The sequence below is a fragment of the Garra rufa genome, chromosome 3 (assembly GCF_049309525.1).
Source record: "Garra rufa chromosome 3, GarRuf1.0, whole genome shotgun sequence".
Lineage (NCBI taxonomy): Eukaryota > Metazoa > Chordata > Actinopteri > Cypriniformes > Cyprinidae > Garra > Garra rufa.
In genome coordinates this window covers 63,006,686-63,021,238 of record NC_133363.1, presented here as the reverse complement: position 1 = coordinate 63,021,238, position 14,553 = coordinate 63,006,686, and the positions used below count along the sequence as shown (strand labels likewise).

At 46.8% G+C, this 14,553-nt stretch overlaps 1 protein-coding gene across 1 annotated transcript; it reads left to right on the top strand.

Annotated features, from left to right (window-relative positions):
* Nucleotides 1-3,041: 3,041 nt before the first annotated feature.
* LOC141331717 (C-type mannose receptor 2-like) lies at nt 3,042-11,584 on the top strand. The gene is made up of 4 exons (XM_073836751.1): nt 3,042-3,078; nt 3,172-3,528; nt 4,676-5,026; nt 11,223-11,584. Exons 1-4 carry the CDS (start codon nt 3,042-3,044, stop codon nt 11,582-11,584), a joined length of 1,107 nt encoding a protein of 368 aa, XP_073692852.1.
* The last annotated feature ends 2,969 nt before the right edge of the window (nt 11,585-14,553 follow it).

Genomic DNA, 14,553 nt, shown 5'->3' with positions numbered 1-14,553 from the left:
AATTTCTTTTTGTTATAGGGACAATGAAGTACTACTAATTCATAAGTGGATTTATTACATCATGCACAAGCCATCGATATAAAGCTAACAGTAAACAACCGTTCACTATCGATCGGCTATGCAGCTTCTCAAACGTATTCCTCCTATGGTCTACAATTACTATTGCCCCTAAATTCAAAAAGGATGCCTGTTAGCTAACGTTAAACCTATTTTAGCCTATACAAGCAACCCCGTACTTCCTGTTTAACAATAACAACAGTAACCCCAAATACTCACACGCAAACACAAAACAACGCTCTCTTTATCAAATTTAATAAAAAGAAAACTCGGGGAAAAGTACTCACCGGGATTTCCATTGGCTTTTCATCTCCGATATACCTGATCATCACCAAACTAACCTCTCTAGTCTTCAAAGGACTGCCGGGCTCGAGGCGACTTGAAACGCTGAACCTCGTAACAGCCGTTCTCCAAATGAGTTCAGCTGCGCGAGAAGCGTACCCCCACCCGGGATTTCCTTCCAAAACCCCCAAAAGAAAAAAAAAAAATCAACAAAACAACAAACAGTGTTCCGATGGAAAGACCGCTCAGACGCAGCCAGCTGAAACACTCTAACTAACCGGAGTGAAAGCCAGTTCTCAAAGGAAATCCGGAAGAGAAAAAAAATATACATACAATTACGAACTCAAAATCTTGGACGAGGCCCCAATTTTATGTTACGGCTGGCTCGTGAGCCGCAACACAAAACAGGCACAACACCACATTTTGGGAAAAACTCCATTTATTTACCAAAATGAGAAAAAAAGTTACATAACAAAACTAGACGTCTAGGGGTATAAAATAAAATTATACACGCGCGAGTATTTAATAGGGAAATTAAGAGGGAGGACAAAAACACAAAAAAACGCAAAACCTGAGAGAGACCAACTAAAAGTCATACCAGGCTTTTATACATTGTGACTCTCCCAGAGGCTTAATCAGTGATTAATGTCACCTGTTGCCCAGCCAGCGATTGCACTTACAGCAAAGCCAGAAGGGGGCAATAGGCAGGCGTAACACTGTCATCCATGTCTTTATGGACCTTGCTTTGTGCACTGGTGCACAGTCATGTTGGAAGAGGAAGGGGCCAGCTCCAAACTGTTCCCACAAAGTTGGGTCATGGAATTGTCCAAATTTCACTGGAACTAAGGAGCCAAGCCCAGCTCCTGAAAAACAACCCCACACCATAATCCCCCGTCCACCAAACTTTACACTTGGCACAAAGCAGTCAGACAAGTACCGTTTTCCTGGCATCCGCCAAACCCAGACTCGTCCATCAGATTGCCAGATGGAGAAGCGCGATTCGTCACTCCAGAGAACACGTCTCCACTGCTCGGCCATGGAAACCCATTCCACGCTTCTACGTTCTTATAATACAGCTGACAGTTGACTGTGGAATATTTAGGAGCGAGGAAATTCCATGACTGGACTTGTTGCACAGGTGGCATCCTATCACAGTTCCACGCTGGAATTCACTGAGCTCCTGAGAGCGACCAATTCTTTCACAAATGTTTGTAAAAACAGTCTGCAAGCCTAGGTGCTTGATTTTAGACACCTGTGGGCATGGAAGTGATTGGAACACCTGATACCAATTATTTGAATGGGTGAGCGAATACTTTTCGCAATATAGTGTATCTCCTCCTTTCAGGGTGGTGAAATAATCCTTTGACATGGTTAAAAATAATGAATGTTTACTGTTGCAGTTAAATTTCCCTCCATCGGGCGTAATTCTCAGAGTAAAAAGCGCTCTACTTTTGTGTCCTTAAAAGCTTGTTTCTTAGGTCGCCAGCTTATAAAAACGTAGTTCTGTGTTTTTTAGCTTGTTTACTTTACACCTTGTCACATAGCAGCTTTTAGACATTGTTCTGTTTTTTTTTTGTTATACATAAAAAATGACAATGCAGCCTCCTGCACTACAAAGTCAATAGAAAGCTTTGGGTTGTTTTTAATCTTCTATATTTAGATTAATTTCCTGCTCTTATGTAAATACATTTACACAGTTTGCACCGTTTCATTCTGTATTATGTAGGCCTAGCTTCTGCTGCTCTCACAGTGTAAAATGACCAGTGAAAAAGAGAATAAGATAAAAGAGAGAAAGAGGTCAAAGTAGCATTTAAATTGAATGCAAGCATAATTTACTGTGTTATGTAAGCTGACATCATATAAAGAGAGAGCAGCGTCACCTGTGTACATATTGAAATATTGTGGATGCTGTTTGCACCTGTGATTTCCATAATTAAAGAGCTGAGTGTGTTGTTGCTGTTGTCTTTTATTTGCATGTGCTTTCGCATTGTGCATAGCACTCATGACACAACAGATACTGTGCTAATGGAAACACAGAACATTTCCACTAATTTTGTAAAAAAATATTAAGTTTGGGATGCAGAGATTTGTTAATTACTGTTTGTTAATGTTGTTAATTACTGTTAATTACTTGAGAGAGCATGGAAAACATGGAAAACAAAAATGCAAATGCTGAGGTGGATTTTTCCTGTGAAGCCGCTATGGAAAAGCTATACTTTATTATGGAACATGCAGACCCTTGAATCTCGCCCTCTTGGCGCCAACCACGCTCCAGTCTCTACCACATTCAAATTAACACACTTCCAAAGAATTACAGCAATATTGACCAACACAAGAAGAGAAAAAAAGGAAAAATGTGAATGAGGAAGTAAAAAGAAAAGGGCTTTTGTTTTAGAGTAAAAAAACGAATGATGTGACGCTGAATAAGGGATGAGAGCAGATATAATATTCACACATTTTGAAGTTGCAGAGAGAAACATCCGACTCAGGACAGAAACACACAACCTCTAAAGTAAGAACTTGCATGTTTATTATTTAACTAGAATTAGACTTTTGATAGATGTGGATAGTGGCTTAATGATTGTGTATGATGCATTTATGTTCCTGATTGATTTGTTTTATTATCACTAAAATCATGTGTTACACCAAAATCAATCAGTGGATATGAAAAATCTGCATTTATTTTTCTTTCCTGTTCAGAAATGGACCAAACTCTATATTTCATTCTTCTTCTCATTGGTGAGTGTGTTTGTGGTTTTATGTATGGTTTCTTGTTTCATTATGTTATATCCTGTTATGAAAAGCATTAAAGCAAAGCCATTTTTTTCACAGCTCTCTGCTCCGTATCTGAATGTGTTCAGCGTCAGTATCACTTTATAAATGAGATGAAGACCTGGAGTGAAGCTCAGAGATACTGCAGAGAGAAATACACAGATCTGGCCACCGTTGACAACATGAACGACATGAACGAGCTGAACAAGAGTGTGAATGATAGAAGTGGTCAGTTTGTCTGGATTGGGCTGCAGTGGACGGGTCGTGATCAATGGCAGTGGTCTTCAGGTGAACCTGCGCTCTATCTGAACTGGGGAGATAAACAACCAGAAGGCAGAGATGATTGTGCTATGATGACAAATGGAAAATTTGAGGATTTGCCATGTAGTGATGACCAGCATTTCATCTGCAACAACAGTGAGTACAACTATTTAAAATTAATTCACAAATTCATTTATACATACGACATTAAAGTGCCACTTTCAATGTTGATACAAGTAAATAAATACATAAATTGTAATTAAATTGTATCATCTAAAAATTACAAATGTAGCTCTAGACAGTTATCAATGGCTATAATTTAATTTATTAATACACTTTTCTGATTGATTTTATAGTCTAAACTATTAAAAAAAAAAAAAAAAAAAAAAAAAAAAAAAAATCACACAAAAGAAAATTAAGCAGTTTTACAATGATAAGACCATGGTTAAAATTTGTGATGTCCACATGTTTTTGCTTTAGAAATTATTGAGACTGTTGCATTTTTATCGTAAAAAGTTGACCAGAAATAAAAGATTAAATGGATATTTGAATTGAATGCTTGGTCAGTATTACACAAATAGTTGATCAACTGTCATCAAGTGTTACAACAGCAATAACCAGGTCTTCGGCACCCTCAGGCATTTGTAATAATATGTACATTAACTGTTTTGTCTAACATTATGTAATTCAACATTGTTTATCAATGAAACCATATGATTATTATTGATTAACCAATCATTATTGCCTCATTGTTGTACAAATAATGTATTTTAATTCTTGGAAACTAGAATATTCAGGCAGATGCGCTGGTGATGGTAAAATCATTACCAACATTTCATTTTTTTTTTTTTTTTTTAATGTAAACAGCAAAAAAGTTTTACAAGGTTATTAACATACTTTATTTTTCTTCTTCGCTGGACTGCTTATTTTGATCATTTGCAGTCAGTCAGCAAATATAGAACAAAAAGTTTTCTTTTTCTTTTTTTTTTTTAAAGCAACTGGTATGGTGCTCTACGCAAACCACATACTCCTCTCTGTACTCCGTTTGAAATTTCTCTCATGTTTTTTTGTCAAGTATTCATAATAAATAAATGGAGAGAGGTTTGTTATTGTTACTCCATCTTTAAAACAATCCTGAAAATATTGTGAACATCCAATATATTATCAGCTGTAGAAGCAGCTCAAGTGTTTGAATGATTTCTTTCTGATGTTTCCTCCGCTGCTGTTCACATCCATCACATAAAGCAACAAAAAATAATTACAAATTGATTTATGAATATTTATCCAATGTTTTTTCTTAAAGCAAACACAGGACCTGTCCTTGTCAATCAGACAAAAAACTGGACAGATGCTCAGAGTTACTGCAGACAGAATCACACTGATCTGGTCAGTGTGAGAAACCAGAATGAGAATCAACAGGTTGAGAAGATCATTAGTAGCAGAAATTTATCTGGTTCACATGTCTGGATCGGTCTGTTAAGAGTCAGAGACTCATGGCTGTGGTCAGATCAGAGTGACTCCTCATTCAGATACTGGAACACTCGTGAACCTAATAATTATGGACGTGAAAACTGTACAGCTGTAAATATGACTGCTCAGGGTCGATGGCTTGATGACCCCTGCAACAACCAATATCCTTTTGTGTGTCATGAAGGTGAGTAGATCCTCACAAAACACACACAATCCACCATCACCTCCAGATCTCCTCACATTCACGCTATACATTATGGTTTCTAAATTCATCCACAGTGTTTGTTCTAAATATTGTTTTGGATCAGTCTCTGTCTAGTTCCCCTTCAGTCGAATCACTTCGACGTTACATGGGAATTCGCTTAGAATCCAATCATCTCTGAGCCTTATACAAAAGGCCAATGAAAATTGGCGAGTGGCATTTGCATGACGCGCCACGCCCCGTACATACGGGTATAAATAGCGACGTCATGCGCCAGTCAGACAGCTTCTTCGCTTCAGATCCGTCTGATGTTGAGCCTGCTATTTCTCTCTACGAGACTTCTACAGCAAAACAACAAGAGTTCTTCCAAAAAAGAGTTCCTGCTCTCTCTCCTGACGTGCTGCCGAGACTAAAAGAGCTTTCTGTTTGGCAGCCGTCAGCGATCTCCTGCGGGCTGCCGTTTTCACGGCCATTACAGCCGCACTGCATTCCAGCGAGAAAGTCCCGTTGAGTGCACAGCCGCCCCGCGGCTTTTTCCCTGGGCAGACCGGGAGCTAAAAGAGCAATTTCTCGCGGCCGTAAGACGTTCTTTTCAGAATGGCTTTTCGGCCGTGCGCTTCAGGATGCGGTAGTTTCCTCCCTCCTGCGGACGGACATGATCACTGCCTCACGTGTTTGGGGAGTGAGCACGCTGAGGCAGCGTTCATGGATGGTGAATGCATTCATTGCGAATGCATGACCATGAGCACGCTGAAGTCCCGCCGCTCGTTCGCGAGGCGGCTCCCCCCGTCTTCCTCTCGCGGTCCGTCGTTAAGCCGTCAATGCTTTTCGGCCACCGCGGCGAGACGCGGGGGGGACTTAACTGTCACCGTGCAGAACGCACCGCCGGCCCAGAAAGCCCTGCGGTCTTCTGTCACACAGCGTGGTCCCGTCGAGTTCCCGGAGCAGTACGCTTCCCCGCCCAGCGGGCTGAGCGTCTCCTTCGGTGCTCCTGCGGAGGATGAGATGTCGACCGCAGCATCAGAGGGAGAGTCGGTTGGCGAGGCGGACGCTTCGGCGGCGCGGCCCCCTCCAGAGGTGGCCGCTCCGTCTGAGGTGGACGTCGAGCTATCGACTATGCTCCTCCGGGCCGCCAGGGGGATCGGTTTGGAGGTGCCCCAGGCGCCCCCGGCTGATCCTTCTAGGCTGGATGATTGGTTCCTGGGGAGGGCCCCCGCGGCTCCACCTCGCCCCCCCTCGGTCCCATTCTTCCCGGAGGTGCACGAGGAGCTGACGAAAAAAACGAAAAAAAAAAAAAAAAAAAAAAGGATCCTGGCGGGCCCCCTTCTCATCACGGCCCCGCCCCAGCTCCTCTCCCCTCACCACCCTCGATGGCGGGGCGGCCAGGGGGTATGCAGCGATTCCCCGGGTCGAGCGCGCTGTGGCGGTGCACTTGTGCCCACGCGGCACTGCCACCTGGAGGGATCGTCCGCATCTCCCGTCCAGGGCGTGCGAGCGCTCGTCCGCCCTTGCGGGCCGCGTTTACCACGCCGCTGGACAGGCCGCCACCGCCCTGCATGCTATGGCGATCCTCCAAGTCTATCAGGCCCAGGCCCTGAAACAGCTGCACGAGGGTGGTCCCGACCAGGGGGTTATGGAAGAACTCCGCGCCGCCACCGACTTCGCCCTACGGGCGACGAAGGTCACGGCGCGTTCCCTTGGTCAGGTGATGTCCACAGCCGTGGTCCAGGAGCGACACCTATGGCTCACTCTGGCCCAGATGGCAGACGTCGACAAGGCTCGCTTTCTTGACGCTCCTATCTCCCAGAGTGGCCTATTCGGCGACACTGTCGAGGACTTTGCCCAGCAGTTCTCGGCAGTCCAGAAGCAGAGGGAGGCCCTTCAACACATCTTGCCCCGCCGCGAGTCTAAACCCATCCCGCCGCCGGTGGCTCAGCCTCCCCCCGCTCGTCGCCGAGGGCGCCCCCCCGCGGCCCCCACCAAACCTGCTCCGTCGCCTGCTGAACCCAAGAAGGAGACGGCCCGACGTCGAGCCGGCCGCGGGGGCGCGGCGCCGCCCGCCTCTCAGGGACCTGCAAAGAACACCCGCAAAAGAGCCGCGAAACGTCCCTGACGCGGGCAACCCGGAGGTGGAGAAGTTTGTTCTTCAGGGGACGAGAACATCTACGTCCCCGCTCCCGCTGGAGGGCCGGGGGTTGTTGTGCACTTTAACGCTGCCGCCGGCCCACGGGTCGGCAGTACCCACAACTTCATTAAAAGAGCAATTTCCTTCACCTCCGGGGCCTCGGCCCCGTGTTCCCGTTCCGGGCGGCACCAGGATGCCCTCTCGGAGCCGGACTCGGAGCTGTCTTTCGCCAGCGCGGGAACCTGGGAAGAAGGTAGGCCCTGCTCAGAGCAGCTTGTCTCCCCTTCCTGTTCCCCCCCTAGGCTGCCCCACCACGGTCACGTCGGTCAACGTTCCCTTGACACCCCTGTCGAGGCGCTTGGGGGCCTGGCTTCAGCTCCCCAGCCCCTCGCGGTGGTTGATACGGACGGTACGTCTCGGCTATGCGATTCAGTTCGCCAAAGCTCCGCCCAGGTACAGAGGTGGCCTTCACACTCGTGTCCACTCAGACACCCATGCCGCTGTCCTGCGTGCAGAGGTCGCAGTCCTACTGGCGAAGGATGCGATCGAGCTTGTCCCTCCAGCCGAGATGAGGTCAGGGTTTTACAGTCCCTACTTCATCGTGCCCAAAAAGAGTGGTGGGTTAAGACCCATCCTGGATCTCAGAGTCCTGAATCGGTCCCTTCTCAGGCTGCCGTTCAAGATGCTCACGACGAAGCGCATGCTCACATGCATTCGTCCCCAGGATTGGTTTGCAGCCATCGACCTGAAGGACGCGTACTTCCATGTCTCGATTCTTCCTCGCCACAGGCCCTTTCTTCGGTTTGCGTTCGAGGGTCGAGCATACCAGTACAAAGTTCTCCCATTCGGCCTGTCCCTCTCTCCTCGCGTTTTCACCAAGGTTGCGGAAGCGGCCCTGGCCCCTCTTTGGCTGTCAGGTTTCCGCATCCTCAACTATCTCGACGACTGGCTTCTGATAGCCCACTCTCGAGAAGTGCTATGCGACCAGAGGGACCTGGTGCTTCAGCACCTCAGCCGCCTGGGCCTTCAGGTCAACCGAGAAAAGAGCAAACTCTCCCCAGTGCAGAGGATCTCTTTTCTCGGTGTGGAGCTGGACTCGGTCTCCATGACAGCCCGTCTCACCAACGAGCGCGCTCAGTCGGTGCTGAGATGTCTAGATTTATTCAGGCACAAGACAGCGGTCCCTCTAAAAACTTTTCAGAGGCTCCTGGGGCATATGGCAGCTGCGGCCGCGGTAACGCCGCTGGGCTTGCTTCATATGAGACCGCTTCAGCACTGGCTACACGACCGAGTCCCGAGACGGGCATGGCACCGTGGCACACTCCGGATTGGCGTTTCCCCGCAGTGTCGCCGCCTATTCAGCCCGTGGTCAGACCCTGCCTTTCTCCAGGCCGGAGTACCCCTGGGGCAGGTGTCCAGGCACATCGTGGTTTACACGGATGCCTCCACCACGGGTTGGGGTGCTGTGTGCAACGGGCAAGCAGCTTCGGGCTCCTGGACAGGACCTCGACTGCAGTGGCACATCAATTGCCTCGAGTTGCTGGCTGTGCTTCTGGCCCTTCGTCGCTTCCGACCGACGTTGCGTCAGAAGCACGTACTTGTGCGTACCGACAGCACTGCGACTGTGGCTTATATCAACCGCCAGGGCGGCCTCCGCTCTCGTCGCATGTCACAACTCGCCCGCCGTCTGCTCCTCTGGAGTCAAACGTGGCTGAAATCGCTACGTGCCATTCACATTCCGGGGGAACTCAACCGTGCAGCCGATCAGCTCTCACGGCAGTCCACCCTCCCTGGAGAATGGCGACTCCACCCCGAGACAGTCCAGCTGATTTGGAGGCATTTCGGGGAGGCCCAGATAGATCTGTTTGCCTCCCCCGAATCCTCCCACTGCCAGCAGTTCTTCTCCCTCAACGAGGTATCCCTCGGCAGGGACGCTCTGGCCCACAGCTGGCCTCCGGGGCCCAAGTACGCCTTTCCCCCAGTGAGCCTCCTTGCACAGACCCTGTGCAAGATCAGGGAGGACGAGGAGCAGGTTCTCCTGGTCGCCCCATACTGGCCTGCCAGGACCTGGTTCCCAGAACTCAATTCCCTCGCGGCAGCCCCTCCCTGGAAAATCCCCTTGAGGAAGGACCTTCTTTCTCAGGGGATGGGCACTATCTGGCACCCACGTCCCGATCTATGGAACTTGCACGTCTGGCTCCTGGACGGGACGCTTCAGACCTCGCCGGCCTTCCACAGGCCGTGGTAGAAACCATCACTCAGTCCCGAGCCCCCTCTACAAGGCAGGCGTACGCACTGAGGTGGGGTCTATTCGTCGACTGGTGTTCCTCACGAGAACAGGACCCACAGAGATGCACGATTGCAGTAGTGCTTTCCTTCCTGCAAGAGAAGTTGGAGCGCAGGCTGTCCCCTTCGACTCTCAAAGTGTATGTTGCCGCTATTGCCGCACATCACGATGCAGTGGATGGATCATCCCTAGGGAAGCACCCTCTGGTCGTGAGATTCCTCAGAGGCGCTAGGAGGATCAATCCTCCCAGACCGCGCCTCGTACCCTCTTGGGACCTCTCCGTCGCCCTCCAGGGCCTGCGGGGACCTCCCTTCGAGCCCCTCGCCTCAGTTGAGCTCAAGTTTCTGTCATTGAAGACAGCGCTCCTGACTGCGTTGGCCTCCATCAAGAGGGTGGGGGATCTGCAAGCTTTCTCTGTCGACGAAGCGTGCCTGGAGTTCGGGCCCGGCGTTTCTCACGTCATCCTGAGACCCCGGCCCGGCTATGTGCCCAAGGTTCCCACCACGCCTTTCCGCGATCAGGTGGTGAACCTGCAAGCTCTGCCCTTGGAGGAGGCAGACCCAGCTTAGCATCGTTGTGTCCAGTCCGTGCTCTGCGCACTTACGTAGACCGCACTCGGCACTTCAGACGCTCTGAGCAGCTCTTTGTCTGCTTCGGAGGTCAGCAGAAAGGGAATGCTGTCTCCAAACAGAGGTTGGCGCATTGGGTGGTAGAAGCCATCTCCCTGTCTTACTTATATCAGGGAGAGCCTTGCCCCTTAGGCTTGCATGCCCACTCCACACGGAGTGTTGCATCTTCCTACGCGTTGGCACATGGCACCTCATTAGCGGACATCTGCAGAGCTGCCGGCTGGGCGACACCTAATACCTTTACCAGGTTTTACAACCTTCGCTTAGAGGCCGTCTCTTCCCGAGTTCTGACAGGTGACCGGGAGGACGGCTAGTGTCGGCTTGCTGCGCCATTCCCACGTGGATCCGTGCGCTATCTCCCAGTTGTTCCCTCCGGCGAACCTGGGTCCTCCATGCCCCACAGTCCGGGCTAGACGCGGAGTAGTTCTTGACTGTGCTCCTGCCGGGTCTCCTTCGCCCCGCAGGTTGTGGCTATTTTTCTCTATATTTTTCCAGGGGTCAACCAGAAGGCCTCTGTTTCCCTCGTATATCCCTAAAACCCCCTTATGGATATATTGAATTTCTTATTTTCACATGAACAGAATTCATGTCTCCGCCCCCCCAACCCTGCTTCAGTTTCTGGCATCCCTGGGGACCCCCCTTCTCGGGCCCCAGGGCGTTGGGAAGGTTACGTTAACGTCCGCCTGTTGACACGTCCGCCTGCCGGCACGTGGTCGTTGCGTAACGCGGCGCAGGGACGTGGCTTGTTCCATAGGGTCAGTTCCCATGTAACGTCGAAGTGATTCGACTGAAGGGGAACGTCTAGGTTACGTAGGTAACCCTCGTTCCCTGAAGGAGGGAACGGAGACGTTACATCCCCTGCCACGTCCCTGTCGTCGCGCTGACGCCGGCTCAATCCGGCTCCTCAGCGAAGAAGCTGTCTGACTGGCGCATGACGTCGCTATTTATACCCGTATGTACGGGGCGTGGCGCGTCATGCAAATGCCACTCGCCAATTTTCATTGGCCTTTTGTATAAGGCTCAGAGATGATTGGATTCTAAGCGAATTCCCATGTAACGTCTCCGTTCCCTCCTTCAGGGAACGAGGGTTACCTACGTAACCTAGACGTTTCTGCTTGTGGTTTGTTTTGTTTCCAGATAAACTGATTCTGATCCCAGAGAATCTGACGTGGTCTGAAGCTCTGAGATACTGCAGACAGAATCATGTGGATCTGGTCTCGGTTCATTCAGAAGAGATTCAGCGTCGTGTGATGAACGTGGTTAAACGGGCGTCTACTGCGGAGGTGTGGTTGGGTTTACGTCACTCCTGCACTGTGGGCATCTGGTTCTGGGTGAGTGGAGAGACCGTGTGCTATCAGAACTGGGCTCCAGGGAACGGCACATCAGAGGAGGACTGTGAACACACAGTGAGATCTGGAGCAGTTCAGTCTAGAGGAAATCAGCGCTGGATCAGCCATCGTGAAACTGAAAAACTCAACTTCATCTGCAGCAGAAATTAGGACTGAAACGATACAAAGAGCTTTCATGTAAGAAAACAAATTGTGTTTTCACATCCTTAATCTTAATTTTCATTCATCAGTCTGTAAAGTAATGCATTTAACAAATTCTGTCTCAGCATGACGAAGTACCTGACGAAGGTTAAAAAGGCAGAAACATTTTACTCAGATGTTTAATATTAAAAATGTATTCTTCAGTGAACTATTTACATATATTTTGTATTTACAAATTCTTTCAATGTGTTTTTGTGTGTGATTTATTTTTCATTTACAAACTTCAAAGGGCATCATATACTCACCATCAGATATAAATTTATACTGGTTTCTATTTTATCATTAAATAATTGTAACTGAAGTAGAAGAGAATGGTATGAGGTTTGTTAAATTCTTAATTTGTGTTTAAAGGATCTCTGTATGTTGTTTTGGAGACTTCTCTCTCTTATGTAGAGTTTCATGTATTAATCATGTCTTAAGATTAGAAATGGCTGAATGTGAATCAATGAGCAACAAAATCATGTGCCTCCGCTAAATTAAACATTGTTTATTCTTAAATGAGTCAACAACAGCAGCTCAAATAAACTTCTATTCAACCAGCAATCTCATCTCTGACTGTTTCCTACAATCAGAAATATTGTTTATTTATAAAATCCAACATGGTTATAATTCAGTTTACGGCCAAAGTATACTCAAGTTTTTACACATGCGGTCCAGGTACAGTTTTTGGCAAATATGCTTGGCAAATTTCATCACCAAAATAGTGCGCCTGTACTGTAGCGCACCATCCAATTTTTCCTAACTTTTGCACATGCACAGTGACTTAGTTTTGCAATAATCAGTTGTTCCAAGGTGGCAGCACTGGCTTGACCTATTGTTTCACAGTAGAAAAAAAATTAGATGGAATAACTACAATGACAAAATAGTGGAGGCGTGTGTGAGGCGGTTATGAAAGAAACTCAACTTTAGTACAAAGACATTTTAGCCATAGTGGGGCAGCCTAATGGTTAGAGAGTCGGACTTGTAACCCGAAGGTTGCTGGTTTGAGTCTCAGGTCCAGCAGGGATTGTAGGCAGGGGAAGTGAATGTACAGTGCTCTCTCCACCCTCAATACCACGGCTGAGGTGAGTCCCTTCAGCCACCATACTTGGCCACACGCCCCTTCTTTTCCTGTCCATGCCTTTTCAGCACTAATTCTTCAGTGGAAAAAAAGAAAGTGAAAGTCATGACGCAAACAATTGTTGCTTAGATATAATCAACATTAAACTGTTGAACCAAACTTATTTCAGCTGTTAAAAAAATAAAAATAAAATAATAATAATAAAATTATCTGCCTGTATCTTTGTATGTAAAAGACTGTGAGAAATGTTTTGGCTGTGTCCCAGGGGCGGCTAGGCGAAACTCCATATTATTTAAACTAAGTCCATCTCATTTAACTATACACAAATTTTAACCTTCATGGACTTTGAAGGATGCAGCCTCTGAACTTGGACACAGTTATAGTGTAACTGAATGTTATGTAATACAATTTAACTAGAACAACACCACTCACTGTTTATCCTTCTGTTTCACGGCAAAGATGTAAATATTGTCCAGCCTCAATGCCTAAATGTGGTGACAAACAAATGAATGATGAGGATGTGTCATGCAAACATACTCATATTTTATAAACAACAGTAAACAGCAGGAGCACGAAACAAAAATAAATAGAAAAAAAGAGAATTCTAAAAACAACAATGTTTTAACTCAAAAGAAGAAAGAATCTTTTTCTTTATGCTGTCTTTTTAATATCTTCTAAACAAGGGCTGGGCAGCTTCTGTCCTGGAGGTCAATGTCCAGCAGAGTTTAGCTCCAACCTTAATTATAAAACACATATGCCTCTAGTTTTTCCCCCAGTGATTTTAAAGACATTGAGGAACTTGTTCAGGTTTGTTTGATTAGGATTCACATTAAACTCTCTAAATAATCCCACTCATGTCTTCATCTCACACACATTTCTTTGTCTTTGACTAGCATCTCAAATGAAGGGTTTTTAAAAGCTCCCAGTAACCAGTATCACCTGTCTTTACTAATCAACTCAATCAACACATTAGTGGGTTGTTCATTTCAGCACAAGATAAAATACAGTTTGGCCCATAAATAGAATTACGGCTGCTGTTTAGATGTGATTATTAAAATATGAATTATGAATCTTAATGTGTACATACTTTTTTATGTGTACATACTCCTGTTGACTGACAGTTATTCATATGCAAATAAGGGAAAATGTGATACTTTTGAGTTAATATTCATGAGGCAAGTAGACTATATGAACAGTTCAATGCAACAGTGAGAAAAAAAATAAATAAATAAAAATGATCCCCTTCTGATTTTGTACGTTTGCCCATTGGCAAAGAAACAATCAATCTAATATTTTAATTGTAGGTTTATTTGAACAGTGAGAGACAGAATAACAACAACAACAACAACAACAACAAAGCATAAAAACGCATTTCAAAAAAAGTTGATTTGCATTTTAATGAGTGAAATAAGTATTTGACCCCTTTGCAAAACATGACTTAGTACTTGGTGGCAAAACCCTTGTTGGCAATCACAGTGGTAAAACGTTTCTTGTAGTTGGCCACCAGGTTTGCACAAATCTCAAGAGGAATTTGTTCCACACTTCTCTCTGCAGATCCTCTCCAAGTCATAAAGGTTTCAAGGCTGACGTTTGGCAACTCAAACCTTCAGCTCCCTCCACAGCTTTTCTATTAGATTAAGGTCTGGAGACTGGCTAGGCCACTCAAGGACCTTAATGTGCTTCTTCTTGAGCCACTCCTTTGTTGCATTGGTCATGTGTTCTGGGTCATTGTCATACTGGACTACCCATCTATGACCCATTTTCCATGCCCTGGCTGACGTAAGGAGATTCTCAACCAATATTTGATGGTACATGGCCCTGTCCATCATCCCTTTGTTGCGGTGCAGTTTCCCAGTTG

What these genes read in the sequence shown, in the direction of transcription:
- LOC141331717 (XM_073836751.1), top strand. Translation starts at nt 3,042, where the DNA reads ATGGACCAAACTCTATATTTCATTCTTCTTCTCATTG. An exon ending in TTTCATTCTTCTTCTCATTG is followed by an intron (nt 3,079 to 3,171) that starts GTGAGTGTGTTT and finishes TTTTTTTCACAG; the next exon opens with CTCTCTGCTCCGTATCTGAA. An exon ending in TCCTTTTGTGTGTCATGAAG is followed by an intron (nt 5,027 to 11,222) that starts GTGAGTAGATCC and finishes TTTTGTTTCCAG; the next exon opens with ATAAACTGATTCTGATCCCA.